The 22,455-nt window shown below is 38.9% G+C and overlaps 1 protein-coding gene across 1 annotated transcript in view; it reads right to left on the bottom strand.

Moving 5' to 3' along the window:
• Nucleotides 1-211: 211 nt before the first annotated feature.
• The window catches only part of MIB1 (MIB E3 ubiquitin protein ligase 1), a 142,739-nt gene continuing 120,495 nt past the window's right edge, over nucleotides 212-22,455 (bottom strand). The window contains exons 18-22 of the mRNA XM_089678377.1: nucleotides 21,529-21,607; nucleotides 14,601-14,714; nucleotides 12,246-12,346; nucleotides 4,870-5,003; nucleotides 212-4,324 (exon numbers count right to left, since the gene is read on the bottom strand). Coding sequence (XP_089534503.1) covers nucleotides 4,276-4,324; nucleotides 4,870-5,003; nucleotides 12,246-12,346; nucleotides 14,601-14,714; nucleotides 21,529-21,607 — 477 coding nt within the window. The 3' untranslated portion in view covers nucleotides 212-4,275. The remainder of the gene's footprint in view (nucleotides 4,325-4,869; nucleotides 5,004-12,245; nucleotides 12,347-14,600; nucleotides 14,715-21,528; nucleotides 21,608-22,455) is intronic.

The following is a 22,455-nucleotide window of genomic DNA, read 5'->3' as shown; positions in this document are numbered from 1 at the left end:
GGACAACGCAGAAGGGAAAACCAGGTAAAAACCTTAGTTACTGAGAATAGATTAGGTGGGTGACCAGGTAACTTTAAGCTGCAAGGTGCGGAGAATAATTATGGAAAAAAAATGCAAGACTATGTAATTTCTATTAGCAAATTGTTTATAAAAAAAAAAAATAATTATGTGACTTTAACCCTCTGATGCTACACACGGAACTAGTCATACACCAGTTGTAAAATGTTAGTTTTATTAAAGCATATGCCATGCTGTAACATAACAGGCAATTAAACTTTAGAGCAACTTACAAAATACTTTGAGGCCTAGCTATACAGTTATTTGGTTCCAGGACTGCAAGACATAAATGAAAATACACAAACTAATATAACCTACATCAAGCTTTAAAAAGAAATGGTTACAAAAAAAAAAATAAAAAACTTCATGGATAATGACCATCAATGGTCATCCTTCATTCTCAGCACATTGTGCATCACTCAGATTTCAGCATTTCCAAAAAAAAAAAAAAAAAAAAAAGTCAGTCCACACATAATTATACTTTAGTTTTGGGCAGATGCCAGCAAAATGCATTATTCACTGACTTCTTATTCTACAAGTGACATCCCAAAGACTTCACCCCCCAGGCTGTAATATTTATTGCAGCTATTGAACGTGTGTCATGTTCTTTTGTGGCTCTTTTTAGTTTTATCTAAAGTTGCACTCACACCTGGGAATGCAATCTGCCTACGATTAGACGCGAGAACCCCAGCGAGGGTTCCAGTGATTAGCTGTAAGTAGGCAGCCCCATTGAAACCAATGAGACTGCTGGCTCTGACAGCTAATCGCACCCACTCACATGTAATCGCTCATGTAACGATCACCTGCGAGTGATAGACCCTGGAGTCAGACTGCCTGCACCCAGGTCCAACCCACTTGCATGTGATCGCTACTTGAGAGATTAAATACGAGGGGGCGTAAATAGTGGTAAGATCAGTAAAGACTCCCATTGCTTTCTTGCATCTGATCACAGGCAGGGTGCATTCACATGTGTGAATGCATACTAACGGAGAACACAATATGCAAAATGGGATAAACAGAGGGCAGAAGGTGAAATCAGCCTACAAGTGCACATCTAGAAGTGAAGGTCTGCAATGGACTTTTTTTTTATCTCGGGAATATGGGGTGTATTCCATAGCACAGTATTTACGTGTGTCGTTTGTTACCATAACAATGTTACAGGTATCAAAAATGGATGTAAACTTTCTTTAGAAAAAGAAAAAAAAAAAACTCTGACCAAGAGAGAAAAAAAAAAAGTAACATACTATAACAATGCTTGAAGAATAGGAAAAAAAAAATCCTGCCTTTTTTGATTTGCTGCAATAAAACGGTGACAGGTCAAACATTATTTCAGTATAATACAAAGGTATATCAGTAATAATGTGAATAGGGCAAAAATATATCTGTTTTAATAGGACCAGCACACAGGTACAAATATTTAAATAAATTAATTTATTACAAGTTGTGAGGCACCAAAATGTTTTTTGAAGTGCTCCTGTGTTGTTAGTGACCTGACCAGGCTTAGTGGTCTACATCTCACCAACTGTAGAGCATCCAGGTGAAGTTTTGGTAGTGTGCAGTGGGATTTACTCTCTATATACACGCAGGAATGCATTTATAACAAATGCAATCATCACAATATGCAGTCATTCAGTAGACTGGTTATGTACAGAATTCCACCTGTACTGTCACATCCTACTTATGTGGGTGGTAGACATTTTCTCTTATTACCACTCTTGAATACATCATGAGATTATGCTTGACTAACCGAACCACCAATCACTCAAGAAGTAGTTCTTTGCTGAGAAGTTTGCCTGAACCTATTTTGTAAAAAAATAAAATAAAACAAAGCTTTTTGCCCTTTATAGGTCCAGTTTATTTTTTTGCTTTCTTTTAGTACTAGTAATAATGCATCGCTTTCAACTGTTTCACTGAAAAGCCACAGTTCAATAACTGTGATACTAGAGTCCATTGATATGTACAATCAGATAAAAAACTAGAAACAAGAGAAATGTTACAATATATATTTCGTTATGTATATTCATCTTGTCTGTACTGTTGCAAATGTGCTTTTTAGACATATACAGTTCTAAATATTATACAGTGTCACCTTGTATGACTTTCATGACCGTATGAAAAATAAAATGTAACTGTCATATATCCAAGATTAATGTTTAAACAGTAAATAGTTTTCTTTTCGTGTATAATTTCTCTGCCACCCTATACAAATGGGAATGTGACAAAAGTGTACTGTGAAAAATACATTTTTAGCTTTCATAATATGCTTGTTTTTTATACTCTAAGAAAATGTGTAAAATACAAATGGTAAAAGGATGTAGTCAAACATGTAAATGTAGTTTTTGCTTTGCTTAATCAAATCTCTCTATTTTGTGCAACTTTTTATATTGTAGGTTACAGGGTTTTCATCATCTAACAAAGCACTTGTATGATTAGGTCCTCATGCAATAAGCCTTTGTCTGACTTGTGCTGGAGACTATTTTTAGGGCATGAACTCAGTGAACAATTCATTACCCTGGAATATGTGGCACTTCATTCAGAGAATGGCTACTTCGAAAAAAGCCTAATTAGATGTTTCTCTTTCAGTCAGATTTTCATTAATACTACTTTGTCTTGAACCCCTGCTGAGATCATTCACAGGTGTATAAGTTATAAAACGAAGCAAACATTCTTGTCCAGTCCCTCTAGATTTCAACCTGCTTACAACCTCTCAGATTAGAGCAATTTATGTTTTCATATAACACAATACAAAACAGAGCGGCAGGACAATGAATGCTTTTACATCAGATTACAGGAGTGGATGTAGTTGGCTGATTAATATTTATACACCTGTCTCACAAAAATGCACCCCTATCCTTAAGGCTGAACTTTGGGAATCGAAAACTCATTTAAATAGCCCCACAGAATATAAAGCCATGTTGTGGGCACCAAATACTGTGGAAAACCCAGACAATTACCTTGTAAAGGTAGCAGTGGCATCCCTGTACTGTACATAGCCTATGCAGAAAGCAAAGCTGTGGGAGGGTCCCAGCAGGCTCCACTCTTCACAGATTGCCTGCAGAAAACCACAGGAGGGGGCAGAGACCAGACCGGTTATTATACACATGGGGAGTGAGCAGCAATGACTGACTTTTATTACAGGAAGCTCCTTCAGAGGCAAAGTTTCACACTGGATTACTGCACAGGTCTGGAAGAAACACACAGATCACACCAAGATTCAAGAAGAAGACACATGACTCTTGTATTTACTCAATATTTGCTTATCCCGGAGTTTAGCTTTAACACTTGTCTCGAGTCCTTGTTCAATTCACATACATCGCATAAACAGGTTTTACACACTCTTTAACAAATTTAAGATAAACTGGCCCAGAGTTTTTCAACTTGATTTAAAGGCTTCTCCTTTCTTTGGACGAGTCCTCCCTTTTCCAGTACCTCTAGTTTGCCATTGATGTAACATTTAGAGTGCAGGAGGCGAAGGGGCGCTACTAAAACAGTGTGCCACTGAAATGTAGTGTTAAAAGTGTGGCAATGGCAGCACATATTGCCATTATCCAGGTGGAGCATAGCTAAATTTGTGAGGCCTTCATTAAAAAAACAGGCAACAGGTTTCGGACAATGTAGCAGTTTTTGCAAAGACAAATAATGGCTAAACTCGATGTCAAATGACATGTTTAAATTGAAAAAAAAAAAAAGCTTGAAATCCGCAATTAAATGATAAAAGATAGGTCAAGTTAGCAAGCAGGTCAAATTGGAGGTCCTCACGAATGTCAGACAAGAAGCATTTCTCCACTGACATCCACAATAGGCTTCTGTACTGTTTTCAGCTCAGGATGGGAACTGCAGTGTTCAAAATAACATATATTTATAAAAAAAAAAATAATTGCCACGAGTTCCTTTTGTTCAACTTGAAGGTCAGTGAGGAAACAAAAGGGGAATTATATGAAGGGTTCAATAGATGTAAAATTTGTCTACCATGGCCATCCAAGACATGCTCCAATAAAACATTTGCCTTCTAACAGCAACAGAAGAAAATGGTAATTCTTAAAAAATCAGGAGAGCAAAGCCAAGCTTACATTCTGGCAGCAATATGTGATATATTGTGCTGTGTCTTTATTTTTTGTATTTTGTAACTGTGCGCATAGTGATAGGAGTGGCCTATTTGTTTTAGTTTTTTTCAGAAACATGGCTTGGAATAATTTTACATTCATAGTGTTCTAAAAGTTAGCTTCTTTTTTCTGCCTTTGGGAGCTCAACCTCTGACATACTGTATCTGAAAATGAATAAAAGACATTCCATTACTCATTCTGAAAAACAAAGAAAAAGATAGAAAATCTAATACAGCAAAAGGAATCTCCAGGCCAAGGCACACTTGCAGGCCTATTAGAAAGCAATGCTGTCTGCTGACACAGGCTGCACATATCCCCCTGCACATGACTAATTTGCCAATTTAAACAAAAAAATAAAAAATAGAAAATAAATACTTTTTGCATTAAAAAGGAAACAGAAAATGTGGATTTGATCGAGCCACCGATCATTTTAAAGTTCACAAATACAAGACAAGAATTCCTTTGTGTTTCCTAATTTTACACAACACAAAGTAAGCGGACACATATAAGTACTAATAACAAAGACAGCTGTATGCTGAGATTTTGTAAAAGACCAGTGGCAGGATCTAATACACATTTTAAAGCCAATCTTTTGCACATCATTTCCAGCAAATTAACAGCGAACGTAGCATGAAAGCCAACTTATCCGCACTACCAAAACTAAGCAACTTGAAAAATATACAAAATAATAAATTGAGGAGTCTAGTACAATAAGATTCTTCGTTCTATCGCCTTCCGACAGATGGGACATTCGCTCATCCGGTCTCCACAGAGCTGACAAGTTCCATGACCACACATGAAGATCATATTCTTAAGCCGATCGAGACACACAGGGCACATGGTCTACAGGGAAAGAAAAATATGCAAACTATTTAAAAACGTACAGTTCCCTTTAAGCCAGTTGAGTTCAAACACTTTACGCATATTATATGCATGTAACTGATAAAACAAAAGAAAATTCCTAGGTAGATGACATGCATTATGCGACTAGCATCAACAGCACGCTGCATTCCAACTGGAGTGTTACTTATTCGCTGGCTAGTTTGTTCTTGCAAAACACGGTTTCATTTCCTTGCAGGGAATTTTCGTTTTCTTTTACAACATATTGCAGATATATTTTAATTGAAAAGTTGCTGGGCTGGTTTTAACTACTGGAAAAGGGGCCAATTAATCTAGGCCTCCCAGGCAGAGCAGCGCATTGAAATGAATGGAACCCTTTACCCCGCAGCTGCATAGATAATCATGTGAGGTTTTGGGGACAGTAAAACAATGGGTTGAGCTGCATTTTCAGCACCCTTAACTGCAGAGACAACAGCCACAGTAATATACATGGTGTAGCTGCAGCTGGAAGTACAGCCCCAAGTGAAGGGGACCGCACTGCATCCAACCCGCAACTACATGCATTGCGGCATGGTGATGCTGCATTTAGGAGTAAAAACAGGCATTGGGGAGACAACGTATTGCCTTTTAACTGTCTGTCAAATGACTCTGAAAAGCGATCTGAGCATGGATTGCTTTTCAGAGGAGCAACAGTCCTTGGTGCCATTATGAACAAGCCCTAAAAAAAAGCACTTCTGATCGTACAGGATTAGGTGTCAGGATTAAAATAATGTACGTACATACATATATTACACACACATATTTATTTCAGGTACTTATATAGCGCCGTCAATTTACGCAGGGCTTTACATATATATTGTACATTCACATCAGTCCCTAACCCTCAAGGGCCATACAATCTAAGGTCCCTAACTCACATTCATACATACACATACTAGGGCCAATTTAGACAGGATCCAATACACCTACCAGCATGTCTTTGGAGTGTGGGAGGAAACCGGAGTACCCGGAGGAAAACCACGCAGGCACAGTGAAAACATGCAAACTCCAGGCAGGTGGTGCCGTGGTTGGGATTCGAACCAATGACCCTAGTACTGCCAGGCGGAAGTGCTAACCATTTAGCCACTGTCCTGCCTATATATATATATATATATATATATTATATATAATTATTGTGCAAATGTTTTAGGCAGGTGTGAAGAAATGCTCTAAAGTAAGAATGCTTTCCAAAGTATTTATTTTTTATCAGTTTACAAAATGCAAAGTGAGCGAACAGAAGAAAACTCTAAATCAAATTCATATTTGGTGTGAATACCCTTTGGCTTCAAACCAGCATCAGTTCTTACACTTGCACAAAGTCAGGGATTTTGTATGATTTGAATCAGGTGTATGATTAACCAACTACACTAAGGAGGTGCTAATGATCATCAATGTCAAAAACAGCTGTGTAGGAGGCTTAAAACTGGGTGAGGAACAGCCAAACTCTGCTACCAAGGTGAGGTTGTGAAAGAAGTTTCATGTCAAAGGTCATACTCCATGGCAAGACAGAACAAAGCAACAAGACACAAGTTAGTTATACTGCATCTACAGGTTCTCTCCCAGGCAAAGATTTCAAAGCAGACTGGAGTTTAAAGATGTGCTGTTCAAGCTCTTTTGAAGAAGCACAAAGAAATGGGCAACGCTGAGGACCGTAGACACAGTGGTTGGCCAAGGAATCTTAATGCAGTAGATGGACACATCATCCTTACTTCCTTTTGACATCAGAAGATGTCCAGCAGTGCTATCAGCACAGAACTGGCAGAAAACAGCGGAACCCATGTCTGCAGAAGTCTGGCCAGAAGTGGTCTTCGTGGAAGAATTGTGGCCAAAAAGACATACCTTAAACATGGAAACTATTAAATATGTATGAAAACATAAAAACTGGGGTGCAGAAAAAAGGCAGCAGGTTCTCTGGACTGATGGGTCAAAATCTGAATTATGTGGCAGTAGCAGGAGGCAGTTTGTTCGCTGAAGGGCAGGAGTGTGGTACAATAATGAGTGTCTAAAGGCAACAGTGAAGCATGGTGGAGGTTCATTGCTAGTTTGAGGCTGCATTTCTGCTAATAGAGTTGGAGATTTGGTCAGGATCAATGGTGTCCTCAATGCTGAGAAATACAGGCAGATATTTATCAATCATGCCATACCATCAGGGAGGTGTGTGATTGGCCCAAAATTTATTCTGCAGCAGGACAACGACCCCAAACATACAGCCATTGATCATTAAGAATTATCTTCAGCATAAAGAAGTCCTGAAAGTGATGATTTGTCCCTCACAAGAGCCCTAATCCCAGCATCGAGGCTGTCTGGGATTAAACGAAGATTTCTCCAAGATGTTTTGGAACAACCTACCAGCCAAGTTCCTTCAAAAGCTGTCTGCAAGTGTACCTAGAAGAACTGATGCTGTTTTGAAGGAGAAGAGTGGTCACACCAAATATTGATTTTATTTTCTCCTGTCTTCATTTACTTTCTATTTTGGTAATTGATAAATTATTAACATTTCTATTTCTGAAAGCATTATTAATTTACAGCATTTTTTTTCACACCTACATACAACTTTTGCACAGTAGTGTATAAACACACACACAAACACTTACCTACCTATACACATACATACAAACACAGACACACAGAAACTGCATTACTGTACTTGCACTGGCACTGCCAGGTACAACACTGTAGGGGGAAGAAGAATGCACAGCACACACTCTGGAAGACATCTCCCCCTTCCACTTTTTTCACTGTCCTAACCACGCTCCTGCTGTGTCGGTGTTCAGTTCAGCACAGGAACAGTCAGTGTGATCGACATGCCTTTCTCTACCAGGATGCCGCAGCACCCCGGGTAAGAAAGGTCAATATAGAGTATTTTCTATATCCCTGTGTTCCTTGAATGTCTAACCTTCATTTGGATTTTATTATGTGGACTATAAAAAAAATTATACAAAGTTAATCATTGATTACATGTTGCAAATATCATTGTCACGATATTTATGATAGGTGCGCTGTATTTATTTTTTTTTTGACAATTCGTATTACGCTTTTGTGCTCAAAAGTTTGCATACTCTGGCAGAAATTGTTAAATTTTGGCACGTAAATAAAAAAAAGTTTCTGTGGCATGATCAGTCATATTTTCAATATAAGGATAGTGATCATATGAATAGAGGGATCAGGTTTCAAGAAAGGGAACAGCAGGAACTGGTTCTGGCCAACATTGTAAACCAAGAGTCCCCTTTGGAGAGGGGGAATGCTGAGGGGTTCTAATTACTGCAAAAGGTTCAACAGAATCTGTGGATGAAAAAATTCTCCTGAGGGAGGCAATGTAATTCCAGATAGGATACAACTTTCAACACCAAATTCCAACCTGCACAGGAACAAGAGGTCCCAGCATGCAGGGAACCCAGGAAGGCCTGAAAAGACATATTGCTGAATACAGAGGCACTAGAAGGGTGATGAGGAGTTAGCCAGTGGGCTAAAAAGGGTGTTCTGAGCACCCAAATGCAGGGGAGGCAAACGACCCAAGGATACCACTTGGGTGTACATGCAGTCCCCACTTATAGAAGTGGAGGCACACCTTCTTGCACAAGGCCTATGGCTCTGGACCCTACAACAGGAGTTAAAGTTAGTTTAAAGCCTAAGAGTGCTGAAGCAGATAAAGGGAAAGGGGGGGGGGGATTGCTCTGACTCTTCCACAGATTCACCCATGGCTTTGCCATTGACGGTGCCAAGAGCAGGTTTGAAAAGACAACACCCCTCGAATGGTAAGCAAATCAAATATTCTTTGGGAGTATCATTAGCATGTACATTGCGATTTTACAGACATCAATTCCATCTAAAACATTTTTAGGCTTTTATCAAGCCTTCACAACTAAAGCACAAGGCTTCAGATGTTTAAAGGCACTCTATAAAAAATAACAGATCAGGTTAAAGTCAAAAGACCAAACCAGTTCATTCAAGCACGAATCTATGAGGAGAATTCAACTGTGATTGTCCTGACAGGTGCATCTACAGTGGGCAAAAACCACCAGGTTTACAAATCCCTTCTCAAAGGAGAAATGTTCCAGAACACAATCAAGTGGGGCTGGGATTCTTTAGGGTTCTTTCAGTCCAAATAAGGAAAGGTCTCAAAGCAGATGTAACAGAAAGACCCAAGGCATAAAACATCCGCTGATCTTCCAGATGCTGGTCAAAAGGCACTGCATCAAAAAGGTCTGAAGCAACCCTTGTTTATGAGTCAACTACAGAAGGTTGTGGTAACCCAAAAACAGTCTTTTCCAAGATAGACTTTTAGGGACTCAAAATGACAACTTTTGGGCTCAGGAGAGTAAGACACAGACTCTACCAGTGATGGCATTGTGGGCAGGCTTAGAGCATCTGATTTGTGATTAGAATACTCTAAAACTGGGCATAGACAGAAAGTTCACAGTGGACATGGAGGTCCCCGTGGACAAAACAAACAAATCTATTAGGGGTCCAATATTATGGGAGTCGGCTCCATCCCAGAGTTCACTGGGTTAAATGGGAGCGTGGGCCAAGGTATCCCCTGGCAGCTGGACTGACCTCTGTTTCTTTGGCAAAACATATTGCACTGCATAGCAGTAAGCAACTAGGTCCAATGTGAAGCAAGGTCTTGAGTATTCACAGTACTGATGAGAGTTCCAGGTGGCTGCAGGTGACCACTGTAGGCATGCGGTGGAACTAAACTGGAGATCTATGTATTTTTTCAAACAGCAGGCAGTGAGATGGTGCTTCCTCCATGCTGAATGACAGGAGAGCATGAAGTGTGTGCAGCACTCCGCCTAGCAGATGGGGTCAGCACTCGATCCCTCAGCCTTGACCCTTAGCGTACGTAAAATCAGGAGGTGATGGGAAATTTGGAAAGACAGACAAAGGTGCAAATGGAGGAAACTCCCACTACTTCAGCCAACTGGTCTTACTCACTGTGTGAATCTTCAGAAAGGGTCACACCTGGGGCTGTGCCTTGGCTCTAACACAGTATACAAAAGGTCTGGAAAGCACCACAATGCCCAATGACTAGAGTTCATGTTCCAGGCTTTCCCTGCACATCTAGTGCACCCTGGTTTCATTATAGCTTCTAAATCAAATGTTGCAGAAATGCAGATCTGCATGGCTACTATACAAAGGCCAACTCAAGCAGTGGTGTAGAAAGTGGTGTATCTTGATTAAAGACACAAAGGAAAAATTTCACAAAGCAAAAGATGGCTAGCAAAAACAAGCTTTTTTTCAGTAGAGCTGAAGGAGGCAGCATCCAAACTCCTAGGAAATGAAAAAAAACTGAGGTATGCCGAGTAGAGGAGGGATTTTATCAACTATTCTACCAGTGTCCCAATCTCCTGTAGGTGGAAGCAGAGCCAGGCTGTTTCCAAATCCCTGTACCCCTAATAGAGCAAAAAGGCAACTGTTGTACTGTCAATCTGACAGAAGACAGTCAGAAATTACAGTTTAAAGGTGTGCAACCCTAAAAAATGCTTTAATTAAGCCACACAAAGCTCAAGTCAAAGAGATAACACATCAGGATAAGAAACAAGTACTACGGTACTACTTGATACTTGACAATAAAAATAAAATATGAGCTTCAGCTCAGTCCAATGAGATTTGATTACAAATTCCTCTCCTTGTTTGTGAAGCCATATGAATTGAGCCACTGCTGAGTAAAACATACAACCCAACATTTTAAAAGAAAATATCTATTACTATATATATATATATATATATATATATATATACACACACACACACATACATACATACACACACACACACACATACATACACACACAGACATATACACACACAATGACATTTTTGCATTTGCAATGCATGTGTTTTCATATACTTTTTTTGCATTTGCATGCATTATGATATACTATACATCAGGGGTGCCCAACCTGTGGCCCGGGGAACGTCTGGCTAGATCCAGGAAGTTAATTGCCACAAGGCTGGATCTAAGAGGGTTCTGGGGTGGGCTTATATATAAATATTAGGTAGCCCCTGAGTAGAAGAAATAAAAAGAACCTACTTCCTCCCAAAATCCCTGGAGTACCGGTCAGGTTCAGAGACAATGTAAGAAATTAGCAATCTGACCGCAGCCTCTGAAACAGTCTGCTGAGGTTCATAAACCCATTGTATGTAATTGGCAGGAGTAAGGTGAAAATTAAAAAAACTTTCATTTGTTTAATTCTACCCTTGGAAGACATGAGCTTTTTTTTTTTTGTCGATGTCACTAAATTCCTACCAATCTGTATCTGTAAATGATATATCCAATGAAGCCCATTTTACCTGAGCAGCGAGGAACTTGGAATTGGAGTCTGTCACAAAGGCAGAGTAGTAGGTAGAAATAAGCTTAGTGGGGTCAGGCCATCTTAGCATTTTTTCTAAGAGTGTCAGTTGTATGGGGTTATCCAGGGACCCAAATTGTACACATATTGCATGGTGGCGTTAATAAAATAAATAATTGGATGGCAAATTAAAGTCCTCCTGTAACTGTTGAAAGGACTTAAAGTCTTGCACAGTAAAAAGATGACAAATATTTCACCCTTCGGGAGGACCACCGTTGAGGGTTGGGTAAAGAATATAGCTCATGCAGTGTAGCATTAAACCACAGAGAGTTATTGGGAGATGTCAACCAAATGCCTTGGATACACGATTCACAACTGTGCAAAAGAAGGAGAGGGAGTGTTTAACATTGCAGTACCTGGACGAGTGGGCACTCAATGCCTGTAAACAATATTATGTCTCTAACGAATGAAGCAATTGCCGCTTCAGTGGTAATACAGGCATTAGCTGAGGTGGAATACAGCCAATCATGAATGGTCACCAACTAAGATACCAAATAATACAAATAAAAGTTAGGGAAAGCAAGACCCTCTAAATGGGTTGGAAACTTCAGAACCTCCAGCGTTTTTCTAGGAGGGTGATGTTACCCAGCTTTATTGTTAGTGTATTTTTGTGTGGCCCGAGACACTTCCTCTTCATGGAATGTGGCCCAAGAAGGTGAAAAGTTTGGACATTCCCACTGTACAGGAAAATGTAGCAAACATAAGTGCTGAAGTGCAACAAATCCTTGTATAAAGTGTCAAAATACACCTAAAAACACATGCTGTTTTAAAACAGAAAAACATGAGCCTTGAAAGTGTAGACCATTTTCATTAGTGCTCATTAATCATTTTTCAACATTTTTTTTTTGATCACCTGTTCTTTAATATCTTGCAATTGCTGCTGTAGCTTCTGCACATCTGCATTGACATTGGTGTTGTCCTTGTCCTTCTGTAAAGCTGGAATGTTTCCTCCTACTGTAAGGTATAACACACTCAGTGTGAGAGTTCAAAACACAATGACATATGATCAATATACATAGATGCAAAACCATCTGATATATGAATTTTGGTTGGACTGATGACACTAATGTAAAGGGGCTGTGATGTAAAGGGAAGGACTGATGACACGGATGTAAAAGGGGGGATTGTGCAGGTAAGGGGTTGGGCTGTGATGTGAATGACCCGAGTCTTAGCACAAATCTGAGATTCAGACCTTTGCTGAAAGAAAATTTTACATACTGAACCTCCTTAAATTTTAATTCATTACACATGACATACAGTATTTTTTTCTTAATTAAAAAGAACCACAAAAGGTTGCATACAGAACAATTGCTGAAACACACAGAAACCCCCCTAGGTTTTGAAATCTAAATGATCTGCGCCAAAAATATAAAAATTATGCAGCTGCAGTCACTACACTCACTGTAGAGTGTGCAAAGGGCATATATGTGTTTTGAAATGGTTGGCAAAAAACACCTGATAGTTTAGCTTATTAAAGACTTCATAGAATTCTCTAAAGCATTCCTACATATCAACTTATGTATAGAAATGGACATTAGAAAAATTGTCAGTTATGTGAATTCAATAGCTTTCATTTTTTTATGGGGCAATGACCCACAACAATCATGCAGATCAGACAATAGGCATGGCATGATGTTGTGCCTTGAAATAAAAGACCCTCCGAACTGCAAGGTGGTGTGCGGTACCTGAATTACTTTCTAACTGCTTAATTATCATGGATTCTTTTCCGAATGAATGAAAAGAATTAGTGTACCCACTTTTGATATAGGATGTGTATAAAAAGTGGAGGTGGATGGTCGATCACTCTGAACCTCCAGTGAATCTAGATTATGGTCTCAGAGTGAGTGCAGTATAAGTTCCATACTTTGGAGGTCTCATACAGATAAAAAAAAAAAAGCAGAGACAAGTCAGAAGCCCTTATCTGCATATTTGTTCCATAACGTAATCACGTAAATAAAAAAATCAGCAACACAAAATTGTTACATTTCATTCTTTGCATTAAAGATGCTCTCCCATACTTTAATGTTGCTTATATTTAGTGTTTCAGAACAACCACTACAAAGAAGACTGGAAGAAAATCTCCCAGCTGTACAAAGCCTGTGTCATATTCTAAAAGACTCAAGGCTGTAATTGCTGCCAAAGATGATTCAACAAAATACTGAGTAAAGGGTCTGAATACCTGAGGTATTGTACATGTGAAATTTTTTTCTTTTTAATAAATTCAGACATTTCTAAAATTCTGTTTTCACTTTGTCATTATAGGGAACTAATGCAGGCCAAAGACGGAGAAAACCGGCCGAAAATTCATCCAAAAAAATAATCGGCCGATTTTTTGGATTGTTAGTGGCTGAATTGGTCGGCTGGTTTTCTTGATTTTGACACATTTTTTTAATCATTCATGTTGGGAAAAAAAACGGCCGATTTTGCCCATCAGCCGATTTTTGCGGCAATGATAAGCAAATCGGATGATCTTTTTCCTGATTAAAAAAATACGCATGAGCTGACCAAAGAAAAAGAAGAACATCTGTATCTATTTGTATCCATACAAATAGATACAATGTTTGCAACCGCAATACTTAGAAATGTCAAATCTATTAGCGGTGTCCCTGCAGAGAGCTCCGCTATGATATTTGACAATTAAAAATATAAGGGTTGCAACATTGTATCTATTTGTATCCGTATAGAACCATCTGTATCCGAAATGGATACAAATAGATACGTTGCAACTTTTTCTTATTATTATTCATATTCTATTTCTTCTTCTTTTAAATGTAAAATATAGCGGAGCTCTCTGCAGGGACACAGCTATTATATTAATTGTCGGCCGTAGACGGGACAAAAATCAGCCGGCTTTTTTTTTTTTACCAATAGTGGTAACGTCGGCTGATTGAACGACCGATTTTTCATTTTTCTAAAAAAAAAAAAAAAAAAAACCTCCGGTTTTCTCCCCGTTTGTGGCATGCATAAGTGTAGATAATGAGGATTTTTTTTTCTTTTTTTTAAATTAGGTTAGTATCAGGCTACAAAATAACAAAACTGAAAAGAATTGAAGGGGGTTTGAATACTTTATGAATGCACTGTATGTATGTAGTACAAGTACAAAAAGAAAAGTTAGAAAATAAGGGAGCTAAAAGTGTATTTTCATCATGGCAGCAGGGTTCTGACCGATCTGTGGCAAACCTTCAGCCATTAAACTAGCTCTTCTTACCTAGGTCATCTGTGACATCTTCTCCTGCTTTACCACTACAGCACATAACAAAAGGCACTCTCCGCTCCACTAAAGCACGACACTGAACACACTTTTTCATAAGACTTGCACAATCTGCAATGGGAAAACACCAAAAATGAATCTACACAAATATCACTATAACACTAAAAAGACAAGACAAATAAATGGAAAAGTAGAATTTAAATAACATGAACACCAACTAGAAAAAAAATCCCCAAGCATGTGTCATTTTACAGATTGGTTTATGTAAGGGAGGAAGCAGTATTTTAGTTATGCATTCCCAAGGTCAGAGAGAACTTGAATAGTGCTAACACATATGTCAGCAACCTAAAACTGGACATGTGAGTACATCCACTTGTGGAAAAAAAACATTAGCTAAATACATAGCCAGTTTTCAGTTTGTGGAGCAGACTGTTGATTTATAATACTAGAAGGAATACTGGATACAACCAATATGTACATCCTCAAGCAGCAATAGGAGGAAAAAAACGTCATTACCAAGGAAACCATGTGCTAGAAAACATGAATGCACATATTGGCATTTTACAAAATTAAATTACTTGGGTTGTTTAGGGATTCTTGCATTCCAAGTAAATAAAATGGCAAGAATTTCATAACTTTATGTGGCTGCTTGTTTTCTTACAATAGGAAAAAACACATTAAAAATAAAATGGATCTCATCATACCAGTCCAACTATGGTACATGTACAAGTGGATCTAACCAAAGCGTAGAAACACTTTTTGTTGCCATATACCCATGCATTGTACACACCTCCAATTGAACTCTGGGCTCTATGGAGACTATTATGCACAAAAAACTATTTTTGTCAATCAGCCCTAAAAACTGAGTCTGTCAAAGCTTTGCTTACGGAGATGACAACCTACAGTCACGATGGAGGAGATTGTACACTCACCACATGCTGACATATATCAGTGCAAATAGTATATGAGTAACACCCCCTGTGAAGAATTTAGACATGTTTCTATTTGAACTCATACAGCTCTAACACTTTGTACTTTTGGCAGAATTTTAGTAACGAGGAGATATATATAAAAAAAAAAACTCCTTGTACATGCATTGTAATAAAATGACTGACAAATTGAAATAGTTCTGCGTGAAATTACCTGCCCTGTACAGCTCATCCAAATCACATTTTATTTTTATTTGTCAATATTACCACAAAACTATTTTTAATTTGAAAGGATGGGACCTTAAAAAGTAATGAACATTGGGTGGCATTTCAAAACTGTACCACAAAGGAAAACATAAAATAAAAGTTGTTGATACTAGCAGCACCAAACATATGGTGTTATATTTATAGAATACAACAGGGTAAGTAAGGAGCCTCTGTAACCTTGGGAATGTTAAGCTGGCCAAATGTTCCAATCTACAGTATCTGTACTTTAGATTTACTAACGGCTACTTCGGGCTAGAGACTACCTGATTTGAATGGACTAATTAGGTATGCACTTATACTACACAGCTGTTTATAAATCTAGAAGGCACCAATTGTACAATCAGACTGTAACATGTATTGAAAGATTTATTCAGACAAGAGGAGAAGCTTAACGCATGACTGAACGCAAAAGCAACAAATAAATATACTGTAGTTCACCGGTCCTTAAATGTGGTGACTGCAATAGTTTTCTTTTTTTAGGCTTTTATCCCGTAATATTCAGTTTGTGATCCTGCCAATAAGTGACATTTTTCAACAGACCACATTTTCCAGCAAAAGTGGCAGTGAGGGGGTTAAGACAAACCATACAAAGGGGTGCTTACAAATGGTTAGCTTTTATATTAAAATCGTTTATCCTAAAAGGGGAAAAAAAAACTGTTGCTGTAACTACTTAAAAATGTCCAGCTTTAAGTTTTCTTTTATTCAAGTCCATTTTTACATGACACTATCCTCTCTACAGGTTGACAGTACTGTTGTCCAAGAGTGGCTTGTGCTCCCCCATAGAGTGAAGCCATCTTAGGACAGGAAGGCATAATCATCAGGTTAAATTAAGGGCTCTTGCACACAGGGCTTAAAAAAACCTGGCAGGTGTTTGGCGCTTTTTTTTTGCTTGTAAAAGCATCTCTATGTTCACCTAAATGTTCATGCACACATAGGTGTTTACATACATATTAGAAGAAGAGCTTTTACAGGCTAAACAAAATACGCATCATAATCATGTTCAGGAGAGGAGCTTTTGAGCAGAAAAAATACTTGACACAGCTAAACATATGCAAACGCATCTAAGTGCTAGGAGTGTTAAGGTGGCTTTGAACGTTAATGCATGCCAATGGGCAGAATACATTTATATTTTGGCCAACAGAATTTAATAATGCTCAAATATGACTAAACACGTGTGCAATACACAGCTTCCGGCATGTTTTTTAAGCAACTTTTATCCTGTCAGGAATTATGGTGTTCAGAGAAGAGAAGCAAACTAATACAGCCACCACAATCAAGGACTGGTAAGCTGAAATATAATACGTTTTTGTTTTGGGGATTTGATGCACCATTATGATTTACACTGTGCAGCCATACTTTAGAGCATTTTACATAAACAAAACTGTCACCTTTCATATATTATTATAATACAGGATTTATATAGCGCCAACAGTTTGCGCAGCGTTTTACAATATAAGGGAGACAATACAATTACAATACATTTCAGTACAGAAGGAATATGGGGCTCTCTTGTCCTCAAGCCAATGTCAATCCAAAGGGGACAGACTAATTTAAAAACAAAAATATACACAACAGTGCATTATAGGGAGTGTATATTTTGAAACGTTTTTATAAATTATCGCAGTGCTTTTTGATGCAATATTTAAAGGATAAGTTCATTTTCTGACCAAAAATAATAAATGCACCTTTTTTTGCAAATAAAAAAAAATGTACATTATTTTTGATTGCAGGAACCTGTAAAGCATGCAGGTCTCTTGCAGACCTGTCAGACGGGATGTCTGGACTTGTAGTTCATTATTTGACAGAACACTGAGTGAAAGGCGCAGCCATGTGGCCGGAGCCCCACGCAGCTGTGCGGTTTTTAAAAAGTGACTGCTATTTCGGGGGAACTTCTTTCTGTATATCTGTCACAGGGAGGGACAGCGGCTGCAGCATTGGAAACATGTTACATGTTCCGCCCTAAAAACAGATGGACCATGTAACATGTTCCCAAAAGCGAACTTATCTTTTAACATGCTTTCTCTGCCATATTTCATTATGGTATCTCTTACAGAGATTAGGGTAAGGTTTTCCCTCTAGTGACTAGAATAGCTAGGACAGTTTTAAAAAAGTTAGCCTTTCTGCATTTGAGAAGGGCGCCACACTCCCCTCTCTGCAGGGCTAAAATCATGGCATATTCTATTGGTACTAATCAGCCTGGAATGGAATTACTTAACCTATGAGTATAGATGCTTTTACAGCTCTCTCTTTAAGTACTGGGATGCATAGTAACAATGATGTGCAAAATCTAATAACTAATAGCATTCGATCAGATTTCAGAGTGTTCAATCCTTGGATAATTTCTCACTGGTATGGAATACTACACTTTAGCCATCATATTTATCTTTGCACTGCTTCAATAAATAAGCTTGTTAGTTTACAATCAGATTGCACAGTGCTAGTGCAATACAGGCATCAATTACATTTTCAATTATTCTGAAAATGGTTTGCTTTAAATATAAGTGAACATTTAGAAAATTTGAAAGGACTGTGGACCCCCTGATCCTCACTCACTCAAACTGTACATTGTGACAGTGCAAAAGATAGGAGTTGGCCAAATGTGTACACAGCCAAGAACATATACCATGCAGGTACCAGGATTACATCATTGTAATATCTTTGGGGCAGCATCTTAACCCCAAATGTTTCCTAAACAAAGACGTTGCTGTTTCCTGTAGAGAAAGAACACCACATTGCTATAGGGAGTACTGTGAGAAGTAATAAATAACACTAAGTTGTTACATGCATTTAACATGGAAAACTAGATCTAATAATTAGTAAACTTCAAGTCCAACTCAGAAAATGACACAATAATTACTCCTGTTTCCCCCCACTGTTAAATGCTTGCATGGTCTAGGGGTAGAGGAATAAACTGCAATTCTTCTCTTATTCTGTACCTCACTCTGGCAGGCTCCCATAACCAGTCCACCGAAACCTCTTCTCTAAGACACACTGGCTGGCGGCCACACGCAACTTCATAAAAGCCCCGTATTGTACGTGAAGACAATGAGGAACCACCCACAGTCTGGAGCATCATGGAAAAGAGGAGAGCGCTGAAGTCTTTGGAGCAAGGTGTAGGTACCTTACTCCTCTAGACCCTAGCTTTACAAGCATTTAAAGTGTGGCTAAACCGTTTAATATATTTTTATCTTTATGCGATGCAAATTGAAACCTGTAAATAACTGTGCATTAAATCAGTTTGTAAAATTGTCATAAAATACATTTTTGGAGATATTTGATACCCAGTCACGATCATCCTTTTTTGCTCCACTCTGTACTCATAAAACTGTGTGTGAAGCAGGCAGGCAATCTGCTACACTACCTGAAGACGTCAGAGCACGAAATTCAGATCCTTTCTCTCTGCGGCTGCACAGGACCAACTGGCGCTGTTACGGCCACGTACTGATTTAAAATTTTTTTTTTTTTAAGCAAAGAACATGGAAGCCTTTTTGATCATGTAAAATAAAAATCGCAATCACATCTTTGAGACTGCATCTGTCGGAACGCCTGTGATGTGATAGATCTCTCAATAACCTCTACTGTACTTGCCCCACAAAATGCAGGAGACAATCATGTGGGGCTTCTAGCAGAGGGGAATAGAATCTGTCAATCACATAAGCTGAAGCCGCCCCCTAAGATGCTTGAGATAGTCACATGGAGTGACATCCAGCAGAGATATGGGGAAGTGAGTGGGTCTTCCTCACAGAAAATAACCGGAGCTTGCACAACGCAGGAGCATGGTTGCCAACGCGGGAAACAGAGCACCTGCTGTGATATCCTTGCCAATCAGAAAGGCTAGGGAAATGGCAGGATGAACCAGGTATTTACTAGAACTGCGTGTAATAAGGAAAGAAATGTTAAAGACACAAGTAGAACAAATAGTATTACATGCAATCATTTAAAAAAAATCAGAACTTTAACAACACTATAACACTTGCCGTGCCAGGTGCCACTACAAGGGTAATTTTTGTGCAAATCCTGGCGATGGGCTTTAATGCTACAGTGCATCCAGAAAGTATTCACAGCGCTTAACTTTTTCCATATTTTGTTATTTTCCAGCCTTATTCCAAAATTAAATTAATTTTTTTCCTCAACATTCTACAATACCCCATAATGACAATGTGAAATTTCATTTTGAAATCTTTGCAATTTATTAAAAATAAAAAAAACGAAAAAAAAATACATGTACATAAGTATTCACAGCCTTCACTCAATACTTTGTTGAAGCACCTTTAGCACCAATTACAGCCTCAAGTCGTTTTGAGTATAATGCTACAAGCTTGGCACACCTATTTTTGGGCAATTTCTCCCATTCTTGCAGTACCTCTCAAGCTCCATCAGGTTGGGTGGGGAGCGTCGGTGCACAGCCATTTTCAGATCTCTCCAGAGATGTTCGATCGGGTTCAAGTCTGGGCTCTGGCTGAGCCACTCAGGACATTCACATCCTTTGTTATGTGGGCTGTATGCTTAGGGTCGTTGTCCTGTTGAAAGATGAACTCGCCCCAGTCTAAGGTCCAGAGCACTCTGGAACAGGTTTTGATCAAGGATGTCCCTGTACATTGCTGCATTCATCTTTCCTTCGATCCTGACTAGTCTCCCAGTTCCTGCCGCATAAAAAAATCCCCACAGCATGATGCTGCCACCACCATGCTTCATTATAGGGATGGTATTGGCCAGGTGGGGACAAGTACCTAGTTTCCTCCAGACATGACGCTTGGCATTCAGGCCAAAGAGTTCAATCTTTGTTTCATCAGACCAGAGTTTTTTTTCTCATGGTCTGAGAGTCCCTCAGGAGCCTTTTGGCAAACTTCAGGCGGGCTGCAATTTGCCTTTTACTGAGGAGTGGTTTCCGTCTGGACACTCTACCATACAGGCCTGATTGGTGGAGTGCTGCAGAGATGGTTGTTGTTCTGGATGGTTCTCCTCTCTCCACAGAGAAATGCATGAGCTCATTCAGAGTGACCATCGGGTGCTTGGTTAACTCCCTGGCTAAGGCCCTTCTCCCTCGATCGCTCATTTTGGCCGGGAGGCCCGCTCTAGGAAGATTCCTGGTGGTTCCAAACTTCTTCCATTTAAAGATGATGGAGGCCATTGTGCTCATTGGGACCTTCAATGCTGCAGACATTTTCCTGTACCCTTCCCCAGCTCTGTGCCTTGATACAATCCTGTCTCGTAGGTCTACGGACAATTCCTTGGACGTCATGGCTTGTTTTGTGCCCTGACATGCACTGTTAACTGTGGGACTTTATACAGGCAGGTTTATGTCTTTCCTAATCGTGTCCAATCAACTGAATTTCCCACAGGTGGACTCTGATCAAGTTGTGGAAACATCTCAAGGATGATCAGTGGTAACAGGATGCCCCAGAGCTAACTTTGAGTGTCATGGCAAAGGCTGTGAATACTTGTGTACGTGGTTTTTTTTTTCGTTTTTTATTTTTAATAAACTGAAAATATTTCTAAAATAACCTCTTTCACATTGTCATTATGGGGTATTGTTTGTAGAATGTTGAGGGAAAAAATGAATTTAATCCATTTTGGAATAAGTCTGTAACGTAACAAAATGTGGGAAAAGTTAAGCGCTGTAAATACTTTCTAGATGCACTGTATATCTTGCCTGCAAATTCTTTTTAACGTATTCTTTCAAACTGGAATTAAAGCTAGGAAAGATATAAAAACTTTATTAAGCTCACTTTCACAGGCACACATGTGTCCACATGGCTGGAAGAGCACAGCTGCTTTCTTGTCTGAACATACAACACATTCTTCAATCTGAAGACAAAGGAAACATGTAACAGTAAAATAAGCAGCTATTACATAAACCATTAAAACAATATATTAAATATCACCTTTCAAGATACAACTGTTGTGTGCAAAAAATACCAGTATTTCACTTTATTAACTTTCTACAGGAAAAGTATCACCAGTGAGTCAAAATTTATATCACTATTTGTACATATAAGTGGTAGTAATGAAACAAATGTTACTTGTCTGTAGGGGCAGTACTCTTGCAACAGCAAAAGCTGGTCCTAATTACAAAAAAAAAGGTGTTCAGGCCTATTAAAAAAAGAGCCTATTTCACAGCATCATGTCCAGTTCAGCAGGTTACACGTGTTTTATGCTGCAAACCCCAAAACACAGCTCCATTAGCTGGAGGATATGAAGGCATAACAGGATAATTAACATTCCTTGTCCTTGCGCTCCCAGTTCAGAAATAGTCCTTCAGAGGACTGGATCCTGAGTTACATCAGCTCAAACAGGTGTCCCTCCTGGAAATTATTTTTCGATCCGCTGGTGCTTATAAAACTTATGTGTAAGCCGTGTACCATCTAGCCAAGTTACTAGTACATTGTTCACACGGTACCAAATTATGAGTCCCAGTGGAATGAGAAGGGACATTTGAGCGGATTTAAACAGGAATGGGTCATGCTGGCTGACAAACTCACTTTGTTTACAGTGCAGCCGGTTACCCAACAGGGGATCTTACTAAAGCTTTTTGGATATTTCAGCCTTGCACTAAAATGCCTAAAAAAACAGGAGTGTACAATTTAAACTGTATGCCAAATATAGACATTGCACCAGTCATATTGGTGCAAGGTCTATATTCCTGCAAGTAAAAT

This window comes from Staurois parvus, unplaced genomic scaffold, assembly GCF_062004578.1.
Source record: "Staurois parvus isolate SC_StPar_1 unplaced genomic scaffold, SC_StPar_1.0 ptg000015l, whole genome shotgun sequence".
Classification (NCBI taxonomy): domain Eukaryota; kingdom Metazoa; phylum Chordata; class Amphibia; order Anura; family Ranidae; genus Staurois; species Staurois parvus.
This window is presented reverse-complemented; position numbering and strand designations above follow the sequence as displayed.